The sequence below is a fragment of the Stegodyphus dumicola genome, chromosome 4 (assembly GCF_044657685.1).
Source record: "Stegodyphus dumicola isolate Sdum_Otavi_A_Nest chromosome 4, ASM4465768v1".
Taxonomy (NCBI): Eukaryota; Metazoa; Arthropoda; class Arachnida; order Araneae; family Eresidae; genus Stegodyphus; species Stegodyphus dumicola.
Window position 1 is genome coordinate 74267695 of NC_140771.1, and position 18380 is coordinate 74286074.

Below are 18380 nucleotides of genomic sequence, written 5' to 3' on the forward strand. Positions count from 1 at the left end.
AGAAAAAAGAAAATTTGGAGGAGGAGCAAATTTTTTTTGGTGGTGGTGGTTGTTTTTTTTTTTAGAAGGTGATGACTTTGGTGACATTTAAAGAGACAACCAGGGGATCCGTTTGAGTCTCGGCGACCTTTTCTTGACGGGGGTCTGTCTTGCAATAAGCGCTGGCATATTGTTTAGGGTAAGTAGAAGAGTCCGTCATGCCTGGATGCGGCGGTATGTAGCGCACTCCCAGATTAAAGAGGGTGATGAAGGGAAATCTCTCCCCCGGATAGAGCAGTCGGTAAACGGGTCGACTGGGTACAACTCGAACCAGCGGCTGAGTTAAAATGCTATACACCCAGGCCAGAAGCTGATTAATTTTAAGATTCTTTTCGGCCAGATGTAACATTTCTTCGCTGGAGAGGACATATCCCTCTTGAGAACTGCCGAGATTCTCGAGATCTTTTATTTTCCTGAAGACGTGGTGTTCGTCGAAAAACACGGAGAGAATGTCCCAGGTTCTTTTACTGGAAGTATGAATCAGAGGCAAAATATCCGTAGCGTTCCAAAACAATCTTCCGCCATCCACATAACAGCGAATGCACACAAACTCATTATATAAGACGCGGATCATCATCTTGAGTAGAAATACGGCTACGCACAGCAGTCTCTCTCTCTCTGGGAAATAGAGCCTGAACACTGTCTGACTGACTGACTGTTTGTTTATTGCCAGAATGCAGCACATGGCCGCTTGTCCGGCTCCATAAAATTGCCATGAAGGCACGTCGCAGTAGTACAATCTTCAGATAAGAGAGGTAGGTGGTAAAAAGGGGGGCCAACATCGCAGACCAAGCAAGGAGACGGTCATGGACAGACGGGAAGTGTGTAAGTCATCAGTGTGAAATAAACAAAATACATAAACAAAGTACAAAAATTTTATTATTAAAAATACAATCAGAATGTAAAAATACTATGTACAAGATGCTTTACAATTATATACAATTCTTAATTATGTTGGAAAATTAGAGTCGTGGGTGAGGTGAGCCGCGAGAGGTCTCAATTCTTCGTCGTCAGAAAGGATAATATAATTGAAAGTATCTAATATTGCAAGATGGTCACAGTTCAGTGCTTTATTGAAAAATTGTGTGTTCAGCTTGTGCAGGTGTTCTTTAATTGAATGCAGTTGATATTTCATGATGCAACGTGACGTTGCTAACGTACATGTGCGCATTAGTCATTTGTCTGAGCACTTTATTCTGTATAATTTGTAACTGTTTAATTTCATTATCTTTTGCAGTGGTCCATGCGGGCGACGCATAAGTTAAAATAGGCCTGATCATAGTAATATACAGAAGTCTTTTCCTGCGAAGATCAAGGCTTGAGTATTTGCCAAGTAAAGGCCTGAGGCAGTTAATAATGCTGTATGCCTTTCTCTTAAGGTTTTTAATATGATTCTTCCAGGTGAGTTGTCTGTTAAATACAACTCCTAAGTAAGTGGCCTCTTCAACATGCGGAACCGTTTCCCCAAACAGTTTAATATTTTCATTCAATTGTGTAAGTCTGCGTTTCTTTCTAATCATTAATAAATTCGATTTTTGTGCATTAATAGAGATACGCCATCTTTGGCACCATTCTTCAATGTCAGGCATGCGTTGCTGTAATTTGAAAATAGCATGTTTGGCGCTAGCGGACTTAACGGCTAAAGCCGTGTCATCCGCGTAGCAACCAAGAAAATAGTTAGGATCATTGACTACATTAGGGAAGTCTGCGACGTAAAGGAGATATAAAATGGGTCCCAAAATGGATCCTTGGGGGACCCCAGCATTTATTGGTTTGACACATGAGGAATCATCTCCTATGGAAACTGAAAAAGTCCTGTTAGAGATGAAGGAGACGATGAGCAAGATGATCTCAAGATTTGATGATTGTGATGAATTAATTTGTAGATAAGTCCCTCATGCCAGACGCGGTCGAAAGCTTTCGCCACGTTCAGCATGAGGAGAGCCACATTTTGATTTTTGTGCAGTGCGTCACCGCAAAATTCAACCAATCTTATCAGTTGCTTGGTGGTGGAAAGTTGGCTTCGAAAGCCGAACTGCTCAGGTGGAAGTACAGATAAGTAGGGCCTTAGTCTGGTAAGTATAATTCGTTCGAATATTTTTGCAAAACCGGCGAGCAGACTAATGGGCCGGTAACCATCTGGTTTTGTGATGTCTTTTCCGGGCTTTGGAATTAAAATCATCTTTGCATGCTTCCATGCGGTGGGAAAATAGCTCATATTCAAACATGCGTTAAGGATGCTTGTGTATTTAGTGACACAGCTATCAGGTAGATTTTTGATAGCGTTGTTGCTAATAGTATCATAACCTGGTCCTTTCTTAGCTTTAAGTCTTTTAATAACTTCTTTAACCTCAGAAGGCGAAGTGAACTTGGTAAGATTCCTAGCAGTCGGTGCATTTAGCCAGTCTCTGATGAAATAGGAAACTTCATAAGTAAAATTGATATTTCTGGGTTCTCTGTTCGGCATAAATTGTTGTTCAAAATGATTAGCAAAGATCTGTGCTTTTTCACTATTGGTGGTGGCAATGTGGCTGTCCGTATAAATAGGTCTGTTGCTGAAAGGCTTACGTTTTAAGTTTTTAGCAAATTTCCAAATAGAGCCGTCAGCAGGGTTGAGATTGATGAGTTTCTCTTCCCAAACTTCGTTACGATATTCAGCAATTTTCTTTTTAATATCTCTATTTAATTTATTCCATTCTCTTTTTACATGGGGACTCCAGGTCAAATGCCATCTCTTGCGTAATTTATTCCGTTCAGAAATAAGATCCCTAATGCTGCGGGGGAGAAAATTGGCGAATTGTTCTCTGCTGATTTCTTTAGAGGCATTATTAATGGCAGTTTTGACGCCATTAGTCAAGTTTTCAATTGCAACATCAATATCATTTCTAGTTTTGAGCGTGCCGATTTTCGGGGGATGAATCTGAAGAATATCTCTGTAGAGATTCCAGTCAGGGAGTTTAATTTTATCTGCATTTTTATCCCTGGCTACTCCAAGTGTGACAACCACTGGCAGATGATCAGAGGTGAGTTCATGTAGAACTTCTATAGTCATGGGAAAGGAAGTATTAGTAAGGAGGAGATCTAAAATCTCTGCTCTGCGAGGATCATTTGGCCGGTAAGTGTATTCAGCCGGCGCCTCCTAGCGCTGTCTTCCACTCGCCTCTCTATATATACGAGAAGACCACGTGATGAGCGACGTGACGGTTGACTTCTAGAAAAAAAATCAACTTTGTCTACCTCTCTCTCTATGACCTTCTATTTTTTTTCCCTAAAGGACACCCCGCCACCTTCTCAAAGGTCATGGGATTGAGAGGAACGGAAAAACAACCATCCTTTGTATACTACCTATGACCTTCTCCTAGAGACCCTGTCATCTTCTTCTCGAAAGCTACGTGATGACAGCTTTTTTTTTATTCTAGAGTTTATCAACTTTGTAGACACATGACCCCGTCACCTCCTCAAAGGCCATGTTGTATGGAATGGGACCCTTTTGGTTTTACTTTTGAGGAAATAAAAAATAAAACAACTTTATAGTCACCTCTCTATGACCTTCACAAACACTCATGTTTTATCATTTTTTTTTATTTTAGGATTCAACAACCTTGTTCCTCCTCCCCTCTCCCTCTCATTCTGAGGAGTCTATATAAACGGATCGCCAGCGAGCTCTTGTTCATATCAGACGAGTGTTTCGCCTTCAGAACGGAAAAACAAAAGCCATGCTGCTCAAACTGGAATATAACGATGACTATTACGTGCACGTGTATGTGGATCTAGGATTCCTGTACTGGAATGCCAAAGATATCTTGACTCTCTTGCCTACGAACGTCTCGCATACGACGAGTGTTCTCCAAGTCTTTTTCCCCAATCGACACCATTTTCTTCGACTAGGCGATTTGGACAACTACTCCAAAGAATGGGGTCATCCGAACCAGATTGTCCTCACCTCGAATGAAGCAGCCTTCGTCGCTTCGAAATCCCTGCATAACAAGTCGCTCTTCCCTTGGATGTGTAAAGTATTCATGAGACCTCTGACGAAAATCGTGGAGGACGGGGAAACGTATATCACCCTCCGAGAGACCGTGCAAGACGAACAAGAAAGGAAAAAGAGTCCCCTCTTTTTCCTCACTCAATTCGGGATCCATCACCTCCCCAAAATCATCCAGAGGCAACAAGCCTTAGTTGAAAAGTATGAGAAGGATGATGATGATGATGGTGGTGCGCTATGGTCTCCAGTCGCTTAAGGAAGGGGAAACGTTCTCCGCTTTCCCTATTTCATAGGCTGGAGAGTTGAATCAGGAGACCAAAAAATGGGTCTTGGAAGGAACGAGTGCATTTCAAGATGCATTCGATTCCTTCCGAGACCCATTTTTTTGGGCCACTCTCTCCTCCAATCTTGGGAGAGAGAGAGAGAGAAAAGAAATTTATCCTCTCCTGTCAACCCAAAAAGAAATTATGTATTTTTGTTTTTCTGGATGCGGCCGAACTTGTAGAGGAATCGTCTAGAAACCGGTCCTCAGGCCCATTTTCAGAATATTTCGATACACATTCGGTCATCAAGATGGTCCGGGGACGACTCTGTTTGGACTCAACGATGACATCATTTCTATATAGACGGTGGAATTTGTATAGTAAGAGTCTAGAAACCAACTCAAACGCCTGTTTTCAGTATATTGCAATACAAATGAAATGACATGAAAAATGCAAAAAGGGGAAAAGGACCTTGACGGAAATTCTATTCCAGAAGGGGAAAACTTGTATCCAGGTGGGCCCACAGCACGGCCGGAACTCAAGCGGAACTCGATAGGTTGAAATCGATCCAGGAAATAGCATTCTTAAAAAACGGTGAAGTTTTATTCACACCGAATCGAGTCGGTGGGGAAAAATTTCCGAGAGCCGGAAAAAAATTTCTGCGGCTCAAAGTTAAGTATGAAAAAAAAAAAAAAAAAAAAAAAACTTTTTAATTTTTATCATGTCTAAAAAAAACAAACCGTGACTCTTATCTTACATTGGATGCAATTAGAAAAATAAATTACCCCCTCTTTCGTCCGAAAATGATGTCTCACAATTTCGAAAAATTGAAGACATCAATTTCAGACGAAAAGGGGGGTATTTTTTTTTTATTCAAAAATTTTCTTCCAGCCCTCAGAGTTTTTTCCCAGCCAACTCGATGGACAAGATAGGATTTATTTCTTTCTAGAATGGACTCTCGCCTGCCTATTTAAACCCTCTACTACTGGAATAAGTGAGCCAAACGTTTACATTTAGTAGCAAGAACGGTACTCTCGCTTTTTAGATTTACCCGTACCCCCCAAAAAAAAAATATATGAAGCAAATGATTGTGTGTATAGATGGTTTAATTGGAGCTGGTAAATCCAGTATCATGAAACGTTTAAAAAGCAATTATCCCTGTTTTGAAGAACCCATTGAAAAATTTACGCTTTTATCTCATTTCTATGATGAACCTCAAAAATACCAGAAGGCTTTTCAATTTCAAGTTTTATTATCTCAGTTTGATCAGAAAGAAAAGTTTAAAGATATACCTGGTCTTATCCTTGAACGTTGTCCCTGGACATCGAGACACATCTTTAGCGAATTGATATTTGATAAACCGACCATGGACGTTTACGATGAGTTATATAAATCCCTTACGTACGATGTGGATTATTATATTTATTTACAAATCGATAGCTTGGAGGCATACAAACGAGTAAAATTGAGAAATAAATCCGAGGAACATTATATTACATTAGAATATCTCAACAAATTAGAAAATCAATATAAAAAAACTTTACTTAAAGAAAAAAGTGTTTACCTTGTTGATGCACACAGAAGTATAGATGAAACGGAAAAGGATATTCGGAAAATTTTACAGTCACTCTCTAGTTTCATCCTGTAATTAAACGGGTCGCTTACAAGTCACATCTAGAATATTGACGATATTCGAAGATGAAAAATGTCAACACACTGTGAAAAAAAAATTAACCCCCTTTTCGTCTGAAATTGATGTTTTCAATTTTTCGAAATTGTGAGACATCATTTTCGGACGAAAAGGAGGGGGGTAATTTATTTTTTTAATTGCACCCAATATAAGAAAGATAGAGTCACGGCTTGTTTTTTCAAAAAATTTGAGACATCATTTTCAGACGAAAAGAGGGGGTAATTTTTTTTTCTACAGTTAATCCACAAGAGAAGACTGTTTTTAAGAATGGAATTTCCTTAATCGATTTCTTTCTACTTCCTATTATTTAAAGAATGAATCACGGTCTGTTTTTCGAAAGGGTGAGACATCATTCCCAGGCAAAAAGGGGGGTCATTAATTTTTATCATGTCTAAAAGACATGATAAAATTAAAAAAAAAGTTCTTTTTTTTCATATCTAACTTTCAGCCAGAGAAATTTTTTTCCGGCTCTCAGAAATTTTTTTCCACTCGAGTTGATGAATAAAACATCACCGTTTTTTAAGAATGGGCTCACTGTTAACTATTTCAGCATGCGACGGTTCGCGTCCAATAATAACTGCCGGGTGTTCAAGAATGCAGATGCACCTACTAGATTTTCTACAGAGAAGCTTGACTGGATGGAGATTGGATGACTTTTTCCAAGATTCCCGACTTTGGACCGTCAAGAGGTGAAGGATCTTTTTTTTTTAGAAAATTTATAGATGGATTTCTTTTTGAATTGACCTAGAAAAATAGGACAAAGTTCTTTTCCAAGATTGGACGAGAGTGGGACCCTAAAAAATGGGTCTCCTAAGGAATCGAATGCATTTGCACTCATTCCTTCCAAGACCCATTTTTTTTGGTCTCCTGATTCGTCTCTTTCTCTCTTCTTAGTCCATTTCCATAAATATAGGGAAAGCGGAGAACCTTTTCCTACTTATTTCTAAAAATCGTTTTTTTTTTCCTGATTTCATATATATCAATTCAAATACTTTTGAGAACGGTCATCCCAATTCTCTGTCGTCTTTTCTGTTTCATCGTCCCAACACTCTTACATAGTCTCAGTGGATTTTGGAGCATGGGTCATCAGTTCATCGTCCCAACACTCTGACGTAGTCTCAGTGGATTTTGGAGCATGGGTCGTCAGTTCATCGTCCCAACACTCTGATATAGTCTCAGTGGATTTTAGAGCATGGGTCATCAGTTCATCGTCCCAACACTCTGACATAGTCTCAGTGGATTTTGTCTTTGGATCCTCTGAAGATATTTTGCGTCTCAGGAGATTCTTTGGGAGGTTCGTCCCAACAGGCTGCTGGATCGTAATGGGAAAAATTTTCAGGTACGTCTCCCCAACCCTCCGTCTTCCTCGAGCTATTGGAGGAAGTCGACGACGACGACGACGAAGGAGAGCCCATCAAATGGAAAGGCGTATGGTCATCCGGATGTTCCATCACTTGGAAACAGGACAGATTATCCCATTTCTGGAGGAGCTCATCATACGCTTTCGGGGACGGATTCTTCTCTAACTGATCGTAGGCCTTATCAAAAGCTTGCAAAGGATTGTCTGCTTCCTCCTGGATCCTCTCCTCCTTCTCCGTTCCGTCTGTATAGACGTGATTGATATGAAAATCCCCTTCCGTAATGTGCCACCGATAGTCGCGCACTTTGTTTTCGGCACAATGGAAATATTTCCTCCTTTGATGATGTCGGGCACATTTTCCCCAATATTTCCAAACGATGGACAAGAGTCTGTTCCCATACACCACGACAGACTGAACGGAAGCAAAACTTGGAATATTTAAAGAGATCAGGGAGAGTTCATTTTTTTTTTAAAAAAATGGTGACGTCTTGTTGATCGAGTCGGCAGGGAAAAATTTCTGAGAGCCGAGAAAAAAATTTCTCTGGCTCAAATAAAAAAAAACTTTTAGTTAATTTTTATCGTGTCTTTAGATAGGATAAAAATTAACGGCCTTCCTTTTGTCTGGGAATGGGGTCTCACCGTTTCTAAAAATAGACCAGATCCCATTCTTGGAATTCTATTCTTTAGAAAAGGATGAGTGATGGTCTATTTTTAGAAAGTGTGAGACAACATTCCCAGACAAAAGGGAGGGGGTAGAGTTAATTTTTATCATGTCTAAAGACATGATAAAAATTAACAAAAATTTTTTTTTAAAGGTTAGAGAATTTTTCTGAGAGAGCTCAGAAAGATTTTTCTTCCCAATCTTTTCCGACGACGGACAGGGAAAAACTACTGATCCGCTTTCCCTACGCTTTAGGGAAAAATAACAAAAAAATATTATGAAATATTCATGTGTTGAAATTGGCTATTCAAATAAGTGACGTTCTGTTTCTCATTGGAACTGTTCAACGGCGAGTCCACTCGTCTCGTTCTTTGGGGTAGGGGATGAAAGTACAGCGGTTTGTTGAAATCGATGATAGTTTCCTCTTTAGTCGGTGGAACTGTAAATCTATTCCGTCTTAACTCTTCTAATCTCTTTGAAAGTCTTTCCACTTGCTCTGCTAAGGTTTCCTCGGTACTCATGGTCTCTCTTAGTTTAGGGAAGTCTTGACGTATTGGCTAGAGAACAGAGGGTCTCTCTCTCTCTATATATATATATATCATGTGGTAGAGTGTGATTCATAAATCGTTGTGAAATCTTTCTACGTCTTGTGTAACTTGGAAGATTATCTTCTTCTCGTCGATTTGGGTGGAGTTATGGAAAAGAAATGGGATGGGAAAGAAATCAACACATTACAAAAAAAGGAACTTTTTTTTTTATTTTTTCTCTAAGGATTCGGATACCATTCCATTCATGAACATTCAAGGGATCTCTCTCCAAGACCAAATTTTAGAAGAGGACCACAAAGAGTACATTTGAGGATTCTCTTTTAGGTCTAGGTGAGATAAGGGTTGAGACCAATATTCTTGTGTCTCTAAAGCGTCCCAACTTAAACATTTATTATTATTATTATTATTATTATCATTAGAAAGTTCATCCTCCTCCTCCTCATCCGCCTCCTCTTCATCTTCGACGGCTTTGCTCTCGGAGGGGAACAATGTAGTTTCCGGAGAACCTAACTGCCCTCCATCAAATGGTATCGAAAATTTCTCACCTTGTTCTCGGCACAATGAATCATCTTTTAAAAAAATTTGTGTCGCCTGCATTTCGACTTGTATCGCCACTCGGTTTTCACCGGGATGTAAAACTCGTAAACGGATCGCTGGCAGAGCTTGCTGAAAAATTCGGCTTTATCGTATTCTTTGACGTAGATCGCCTCCACATTTTCGGTCAGCATTTTCGGATCGTAGGGAGATGCTCGTAGGAAAGGCCACCCTCTGTCCATTGCAGGCCGTGTCGGTTACTTGTAGTCTGGTTGACCACAGCTTGATTGCGGGACGATAAGTCATCGTAATGGACAGGAGGGAGAAAAATCATGGATCCGCATAAGGTTAAATCGCAAGTGATGTAGCCCAGTTCTTTAAAGATGAAACATATATCTCCCGTCTTTGGATCATGACAGAGAAAGTATTCCATGTCTAGAACAATGTAGGAACCTTTGAGAGGTTTGGCACTCAAAATGTCCATCTTCTTCAATTGAAAAAACAAAATTCTCTCTCTCTCGCTGTGTGTGTCCTGAAGGAAAAAGAGGATAGCGTTCTCTCGCCATCTCCTCTTTTATATAGAGAGAAGGTTGCACGTGACAGGTCGTATGAATTCTAGGAAAGGTCACATTCGTATATTTTTTGAATAATATCGTGCGTATCTCAATACACATCCATCATCATAATAATAAAGGTCACCTTGGAAAGAAGAAGAAACAAAAAACATGGAACTCGTGCTCGACTTTGAAGGTTTCTACGATTCTCAAGGAGCCTTTATTGTGAAAGAATTGGCTTACGTCACATTGGACGGTACTTCTCGAGGGGTATTTGTTTTTAAACCCCCGTTTCAATGGAAAATGCTCACCGAAAAAGAAAAACGAACCGCTGTGTGGGCGAGTGATTATTATCACGGCTTGTCGTGGTACAAAGGAGAAATTCCGTACAGTTATTTTCCATGGGCGTTAACGATGTTGACGGAACCCTTTTACGTGATTTGGGTGCGAGGAGAAACGAAAGGGCGGTTTTTAGAGAAATGGTTGCAAAGATCCATTTATTGCATTTCGGGATCGACGGAAGAGATTCTCAAATACAATGGGATCGAACGCATGAATTGTCCTAACCATACAAATGGTTTTTTCCATTGCGCTCTACAAAAAGCGGTTCGGTATCATTATTATTTAAAGACACAGAGAAGAAATTCGCAAGGTCGATCCTGCACAATTCAATCTTGACAGAACTCATTAAAAATACATATATACGTTACTTCTTCAACAGCACAGATGGTGCGAAAGTTGGAATTCTGAAATAATAGATCAGGGAGAAATCTTTCTTAAGAAACGGTGATGTTTTATCCATCGAGTCGAGTGGGAAAAATTTCTCAGAGCCGGAAAAAATTTCTCTGGCTGAAAGTTAGATAAAAAAAATTTTCTTAATTTTTATCATGTCTAAAAGATATGATAAAAATAACCGACTCCCCTTTTTGTCTGGGAAGGATGTCTCACCCTTTCAAAAAATACACCATGACTCATCCTTTCTAATGGCAATCAATTCAAGAATGAATCACGATTTGTTTTTCAAAAGAGTGAGACAACCTTCCCAGACGAAAAGGGTAGGGGTCGTTAATTTTTATCATGTCTAAGACATGATAAAAATTAACAAAAGGTTTTTTTTGAGTTGGAGAATTTTTTCTCAGCTCTGAAAATTTTTTTCCAGCCGACTCGAGACTTTACCATTTATATTTACGAATGGTCTTTGGATTATTTTCTTTTAAAAAGAAAATTCTGAGCTAGACCTAACTATTGGCTTAACATTCTGGTCATAGAAACAGTCTAGAATCTCATTTTTCGAGGCTATTGCACGGGTTCTCCAATCAAAAGGGTTACTATAAAGGGATTGGTTTGAATGCATTTATCTGCAAATGTTGTAGGATTCTGTTGTTGAGAGGGGGTGGGTATATTATTATAATGATGATTGTGACAGAGTCGTTTTCTACATGGAAGTCTAGTCTCCTCCGAAGATCTTTTCTGAGGATCGTTGATAGATTGTTTTTCAATAGGATCCTCAAGAGATATAGGTGGGTCCTGTCTTGAGACATGGAGCGGTCTCTCCTCCTCCTCCTCCTCGAGGAGTCTTGAGAAAGGGAGAGGAGTTTCGGTTCCCTTATCCCTGAGGGGTCTTGACAAATCGAGAGGTCCCTCATTTTCGAGAGGTCCCTCTTTCTCGAGGGGTCTTGATAAATGGAGAGGTTTTTCATCTTCGAGGAGGTTTGACAAAGGAAGAGGTCCCTCCTTGTCGAGGGGTCTTGAGAAAGGAAGAGGTTTTTCATCTTCGAGGAGGTTTGACAATGGGAGAGATCTCTCCTTCTCGAGGGGTCTTGAGAAAGGGAGAGTTTTTCATCCTCGACGGGTTTTGACAAACGGAGAGGAATCTGAACAGGCTTCTCGTCATCTTCATCGTCGAGGAGGATGAGGATAGGCTTTTGGAAAAGTTTCTTCTTTATCTTCTGAACAGGTTCCTCCTGATTCTCGGGAAGAGGGATGGGGTAGTTGTATTAGGGTCAATGTTCCTTCTAACCTTCTTCGGGAACATACAAGGACCTGACTCGGAACAGAGAGCTTACTAAAGCTATGTTCACTAATTGTGGTAAGTAGACAGGATACAGACGAAGGGTATACCCTTTATTTTTCTCTATATACAATAACTTCCGTACTTCGGAATACACTGACCCGCCACTTGGGGTCTAACGTAAAAGTATAAAAATAAAACTAAACTCTAAATTAACTTTAGAATAATACACGTGGAAGATTGGCCTTATAATAACAGGAAGCGTATGTAGCACAGAGACTGTGAACACTACAATACGTTTAATTTATCACGAGGATTAAAACCTCTGGCCTGGAAGGCAAACAGCAACTGCGTAACTTCTAAGGTAAGCGGCCTGCTTTGACTCACTGCTTCCTCTCTCTCGCTTGGCAAAAGGCCACAACTTAAATACTTGGCGTTCGCCAGACAAACTTTGCATAAAAACCTTAACGGTTATAATTCTGGCCGGAAGTAGAAAATAAGAAGTGATAGTAAAGATTTAAAATAAAATAAACGTTAGTAAAACTTAAGATCCTTACAGTTGTTCCACCATTCTATTTTTTCTTGCTCGAGGATTTTTTCAAAAGTCGTGGCCTGCTTAAGATGAGACGAAGGAGGAGAGTCCTCGAGAAGAATATAATAGGCATTCTTTCCAGTCCTCTCGATCGAGAGAGGTTCGTGCAGACATCTGTGCAACCATTCAATAAAATGAACGAGAATCCCCTTCGTCTTCTCAAGACGATCCATAATCCTATTCATTTGCGAGACGGTTAGAAAGTTGGACGTGTAAAAATATTTGGCTCGTTTCATTAACATAATTTGTGCATCGAAAGTGGAATGTCACGAGCCATCAACAGGTTTTCGTCGGACAAAAATTCGTCCCGCATCTTTTGACAGCTCCCCAAATGTGCGGTATGATGTGCGGGTATGATAACCCGCACATTTTGAAAAATCGGAGGCTTTTAAGTAAACGACTCCTTGGATGATATAAAAGGAAAGGTCAACATATTTATATTTGAAAGGAATACACGTGGTGAGCTGGGGATGCCTCCTCATGATCCACTTGGACAAAAATACGACTTTTGGGCTCTCCACTTTTATTTATAGAGAGAAAGAGAGTGTGACCTTTCCTCCCTCCTCTCCCTTCTTCCTCTATCTCTGGACGTCCTTGGGATGGAAAGGGTGACTGTAGAAAAGGAAGGTCATGGTTGGTTAGTTTTTTAAAATAAATTATTATTTTCACTTCCTCATTCCCACCCACTCATCTTTAAAAAAAAACAGGTCATGGAGATAAGATTTCTTGGAAAGGAAAGAGAGAAACAAAAAGCAAACAAATAAAACGGACGTCATAGAGCCTCTATGTGTCTGTGTGTGTATATATATATATAAAGGGCGAGAGTACTGGGTGAGATCATTTCTTTCCATTGGGAGCCATGTCGCTGTTAGATGTTTTTCCGACTCAACGGATTTGGAACGGGGAGGATTTGAAGACGCTAAAGCAAATCGCCAACCTGAAAATCGTTTTGGCGTGTCATTGTGCGACATTTATTCCGCATTTACCAGCTCATCAAGCGATCGTTTCTTTCAACCAAGATGTCGAATCCTCCAACCTGCTCGTTCAGAATATATACAGAAATTTATTCGAATCGCAACAAACGAAAGAAGAATCTCCCTTCTCTTGGAACCGGATGGATCGAGCTTTGAGACGGCCCATTCAAACAGACCGGCGCACGAGTTTTCGGTGGAAGAATATTTTTCTCACGAAACGATACTTTACGTTTGGAGTGAGAACGACGGCTGAGGACGAAGTTCATATTGTTCAGACCACAGCCGCTCCTCTCGCCTATTACGAATCATCGTCCCCCAATCTGAAGGAAAGCGGTTACCGATAGGATGAAATATAAGAAATATATCCTAAGACCTTTCCAAAACTTTGTCGTTCCCCCGAAAACGCAATATCTCATCGTCACGACCCAGAAGAGCCTCTTTCTCGTCGATCGGTGCTCGTGGACGCTTTGGAAACAATTGAAAAAGGAGATTCCTTTCCAATCGCCGATGGTGTTTAAAGAAGAGGAGAACCCCCGCCACCTTTACCCATCCTTTCCTTAGATGATAAGAGGAGCTGGACCAAACTGTCATGGCCCGAAACAAAATCGACCCGGCAACGGAATGAAACTGAAGTCATCACGATTGAAGATGAGGAGGAAGAAAAAAAATTACCTCTTAAAAAACGGTCGACTTACCGGAACCTACCTGGCGTGCAAGATCCGCTCCAGAACCCAGAAGCTTCTTCTTCTTCCCCGACTTGTTCAAACAAGCAGCCTCTTTCGGACTCCTCAGATCCTCTTCTTCTTCTTCTTCTTCTCCAACCTGTCCCGACATCGTAGAGGTAGAATGTCAGACGGGTCCACAAGCTTCAACGAGTCCCGACATCGTAGAGGTAGAATTTCAGCCGGCTCCACAAGTTCTAACGGGTCCAGAAATCATGGAGGCAGAATCACAACCCGGTCCACAAGTTCCAAACGGTCCAGAAATCGTAGAGGTAGAATTTTAGCCGGGTCCACAAGTTCCAACGGGTCCAGAAATCATGGAGGCAGAATCGCAGCCGGGTCCAGACATCCTAGATCCCTCCACTCATCCCAAAGAGACTCAAAGTATTTCAAGAGAGCCTTGCGAGGATCCAGTCCTTCCCGTATGGAATGATTATATGGACTTACAAAGTTTGATGGAAAGGGAAGAAGAAAATAATCATACGGATGGGTGTGTCAAAGACTGTTTAGATCAGTTAACCTCGAATGAAATTAAACTGTTATGGAATTGCATTTCTGAAATCACATCGGAAATGGGATAAAAACCAAAACAAAAAACAATTTTTTTAACAAATTGGAGGAGGGTCATGATATCAATAAAAAAATATTATATAGATTCCAATCTTGGCGCTCCACTTCAGTTTTTCAGCATGAGGTGCTCCACGTTTCTCGAAATATGGATCCCATTCCAAGAGAGATTGTGTAGAGCCTTCGCTTCAGTTCTTTTTCTACCAAGAGGAGAGGGTCCCCAAAGGGCTACCCATGTCCAAAGAGAGAGAGTGTAGAGCGTTCATTTCAGTTTTTTTCCAAGTTTAGGGGAGGGAGATCTCAAAATGTGACCCTATTTTCAAAGAGAGATTGTGTAGAGCCTTCACTTCAGTTCTTTTTCTACCAAGAGGAGAGGATCCCCAAAGGGCTACCCATGTCCAAAGAGAGAGAGTGTAGAGCGTTCATTTCAGTTTTTTTCCAAGTTTAGGGAAGGGAGGTCTCAAAATGGCACCCCATTTTCAAAGAGAGATGGTGTAGTGCGTTCATTTCTGTTTTTTCCAAAGTTAGGGAGTTTTCAAATGGCTACCCATTTCAGAGAGAGAGGAGGTGTAGGGCGTTCATTTCAGTTTTCCAAGGTTAGGATGGGGGTGGAGTATCCTCAAAAATGGCTACTCATCTCAAAGAGAGAGAGAAGGCGTAGAGCGTTCATTTCAGTTTTCCAACATTAGAAAGTCCCAAAATACCTTCTGAGTTCAAAGAGAGATCGTGTAGAGCGTTCATTTTCAGTTCTCCAAGATCAGAAGAAGAGGGTCCGCTTTTCCCAAAATGGCTTTCCGCATTCAGAGACAGTGGGGTGCAGACTTCAGTTTCTCCTCCCCAAGAATAGAGGGTCCCACAGGGTTCGTACACATTTCCTTACATGAAAATTAAGGACTTTTAGGGCCTTTTAAGGACCATCAAAGAAAAAATTAAGGACCTATCAGCAAACAAAAAAAAAAAAAAACCCGAATAGAATAAAGCAATTATCCATACAATCGACTTCATGCTTGTAATTTCACTTTAAGAAACTAACAGAAGTGTGTATTATGCACTATTATTAAATTCAATTTAATACTTACCATAAAACAATTTTGAAAATTAAACTAACTCCCTACAAGTTATGAAGTAGATAACATTAAATTAGGAACATAATTTCTTGAAAAACCTGTATAAGTGTATTTTACACTAATAACAGTCACTATTTTAGAGATTTAATGATTATTATTTAAATTATTTGATATTTATTTAAACACAGTCAACTATTATTATAATCACAATGTAAGAATATTTTGCAGATTAAAATAACTGATTTGTAAACATACAATTTATTTCCTTGGTTTTTTGAAAGATACTAGAATAATAAACTGTACAATAAAAGATACAAAACATTTGTGCTTTTTTTAAATCTGAAATCTTTTCAGCTATTTTAACATCTAATTTATTTATGTCTATTTCCTTTTCTTTAACTATTCTTCTAAGTTCATTTGCTTTGATAAACAAATCAATGTTCCTGCTGGTCTCAGCTTCATCTGCTAAAGCATCTACTTCTTCATTAATATCTTTAATGTCCCTTTGAAGAATTTTTTTCTTCTGCTTCATATAATCAATTTCTTCCTCAATAATATTTCTTTTCCTCTTTGAATTTTCAAATGTAGTTAAAGATTTTTGTTCTTCTAAATACTGCATATATTTAGACCTTGCAGAAGCTGCTGCTGATCTCATTTCTTTATTGATTTCGATATTAAGAACACCTCCAGAAAATTTTATGTAATCAAATACTGTGCGTTGAAAAATGTATGATGAGTCACTTAAATTTCAATTTCTTTATTTACAGAGAAGCCCCTTTCCACAGAAGCCTGTCCATGTGACAAGATAAGAATCATTTTCACTATTTTCCATATTTTGAAAATCATGAAAATAAGAAGTGAGAAATGTGTCAAGAGAAAGATTTTGAGGATCAAAAGTAGAAAATTCATGTAAATTTGTCTTAACTACTTTGTCTAGAAACTCTCCAAACTTCAGCAGAATTTCATCACAATCATCTTGTAAAACACGTTTATTCCGCATTAATACCGTTAGAACTATTTTCATTTTGTTCTGGGCTTTTTCTGGACTTTTAACCATCAATCGCGGGTCTATACAAGATGCATTTCGAATAAGAGAATAATTTATTGGACATTTAGACATTAAGTGTTGTACCATTGTTAAGACACATTGTTGACCTTCTTGTTTCAATACAAAACTTTCAGCTTGTGAAATGTCCTTCTTGCGGCATTTATCATTCATTAACTGCTCAGCAATGAATCCCAAATAAACTTTACTTTTATCATTATAACAATTTGGATCATAAAAATTAAATTTATAAAGATTTTCTGCTTATTTTTGAATATTCTAGTTTTAAAATTTTAAAGTGCTGAAGGCAACCATTTACAAGTTTTAAGATATCTTCAGCAAAAAAGGAAATAAGTGGTTTATCACTTTGATAATATTCAAGGAAAGGCAATAATATTTTCGACAGAGAGAGAAAAAAATTTAATTTTATAAGAAATGTTTTATCTTTAGTTGCCTCCAAAATATTTGAGAAGGATTTCGATGAGTTTTTTTAAACTTCCCCATTTCAACTTTTTTAATGTACAGTAGCAAGTCATCCCATATTTCAACGGCTCTTTCAACTGCTGGGACATTTTGCAACCATCAGTAAAAGCAGAACTTCACAGGTAGCCTTTTTAAGCCAGATTTACTTAAAAAATCTTCATGTCTTGCAGGAGAATCTTTAAAAATCCAATATAAGGAGGATAAGAATGATGTAACGTCCCAGCCAGTGGATGACATCCCATGCTTGAAAGCATTGTTAAGAATGTGTAAACCGCATGTCCCTAATGTCAAGCATTGAATGTTATATTCCTTTGTCAAGTCCTGTTGCAATAAATCATAACATTTCCAGTTTACTGCAGGACCATCCATCGATATTTCTAAGAGTTATGACAAGTCTAGTTTTTCAACACATTCATAATATTTGGATAAAATAATTTCACTTGTTGCATGCCCTATAAATGCAGAAGTAAGGTACTGAGTTTTGACCTTATTTTCGTGATGCCAGTACCTCACATGAATTTCCAGTTACTTCTTTTGATTTGTGTGCATAACGGCCCAATATCATCGCACGATTTAAAAGAATAGTGGCTTTTGATGCACTTAAAAGCCCACAATATTTCTGCATCTGTACCTTCAGATTTGAAAAGAAAAGAATTAATTTTATTATTTTCTACACTTATTGATGTTGAATTAGCAGTTACATCTTTTCCTGAAGTAGATGGTTCTTCTAACTTGACAAAATTCATGATACTGTTAGAAGAAACTCTGCAGTTGAGAAGGGAGAGATGTTTTGCACCTAAAATGGGCGCATGCAAGGCATTAGTAAAATTAAGTATCGCATATATATGTATATAATGTATGTATATATATATATATATATATAAAACAAGAAATGTATACTGAAGATATACATTTTTTACTATATATATATACAGTACAAAGTCCGAGATCCGGACATCCAATATCTGGAATGATCTAAAATCCGGATCTCAAAGCCATCACCAACCAATTTTTAGGGCTTTTTTGGAGGGAAGGGGTATGCTTTACGCATGCGCATTAGATTTTTTTCCTCATCATAAAAAAAAGATGCCGGAAATCCCGATTCTTAATCTCAGTTTGGCGCTAAATAAAATATCTCATTATTGAAGAAATAAATATTTGTTAATTTTACACCAACTAATATTTTATATCCTTGATGCCGAAATCGCGAATCATTATTTATTGTATTTTGCTTTCATCACCGCATGTTTATCAACGGATGACAACTTGAGTGATGACTCATGCA

At 38.9% G+C, this 18380-nt stretch overlaps 1 protein-coding gene across 1 annotated transcript; it reads left to right on the forward strand.

Moving 5' to 3' along the window:
• Positions 1-5371: 5371 nt before the first annotated feature.
• On the forward strand, positions 5372-5935 carry LOC146997578 (thymidine kinase 2, mitochondrial-like). Its single transcript, XM_085814350.1, has one exon. It carries the CDS (start codon positions 5372-5374, stop codon positions 5933-5935), a length of 564 nt encoding a protein of 187 aa, XP_085670476.1.
• The last annotated feature ends 12445 nt before the right edge of the window (positions 5936-18380 follow it).

Bases quoted from the DNA above. Each gene is read 5' to 3' on its own strand.
- LOC146997578 (XM_085814350.1), top strand. From the start codon at position 5,372: ATGATTGTGTGTATAGATGGTTTAATTGGAGCTGGTAAATCCAGTATC.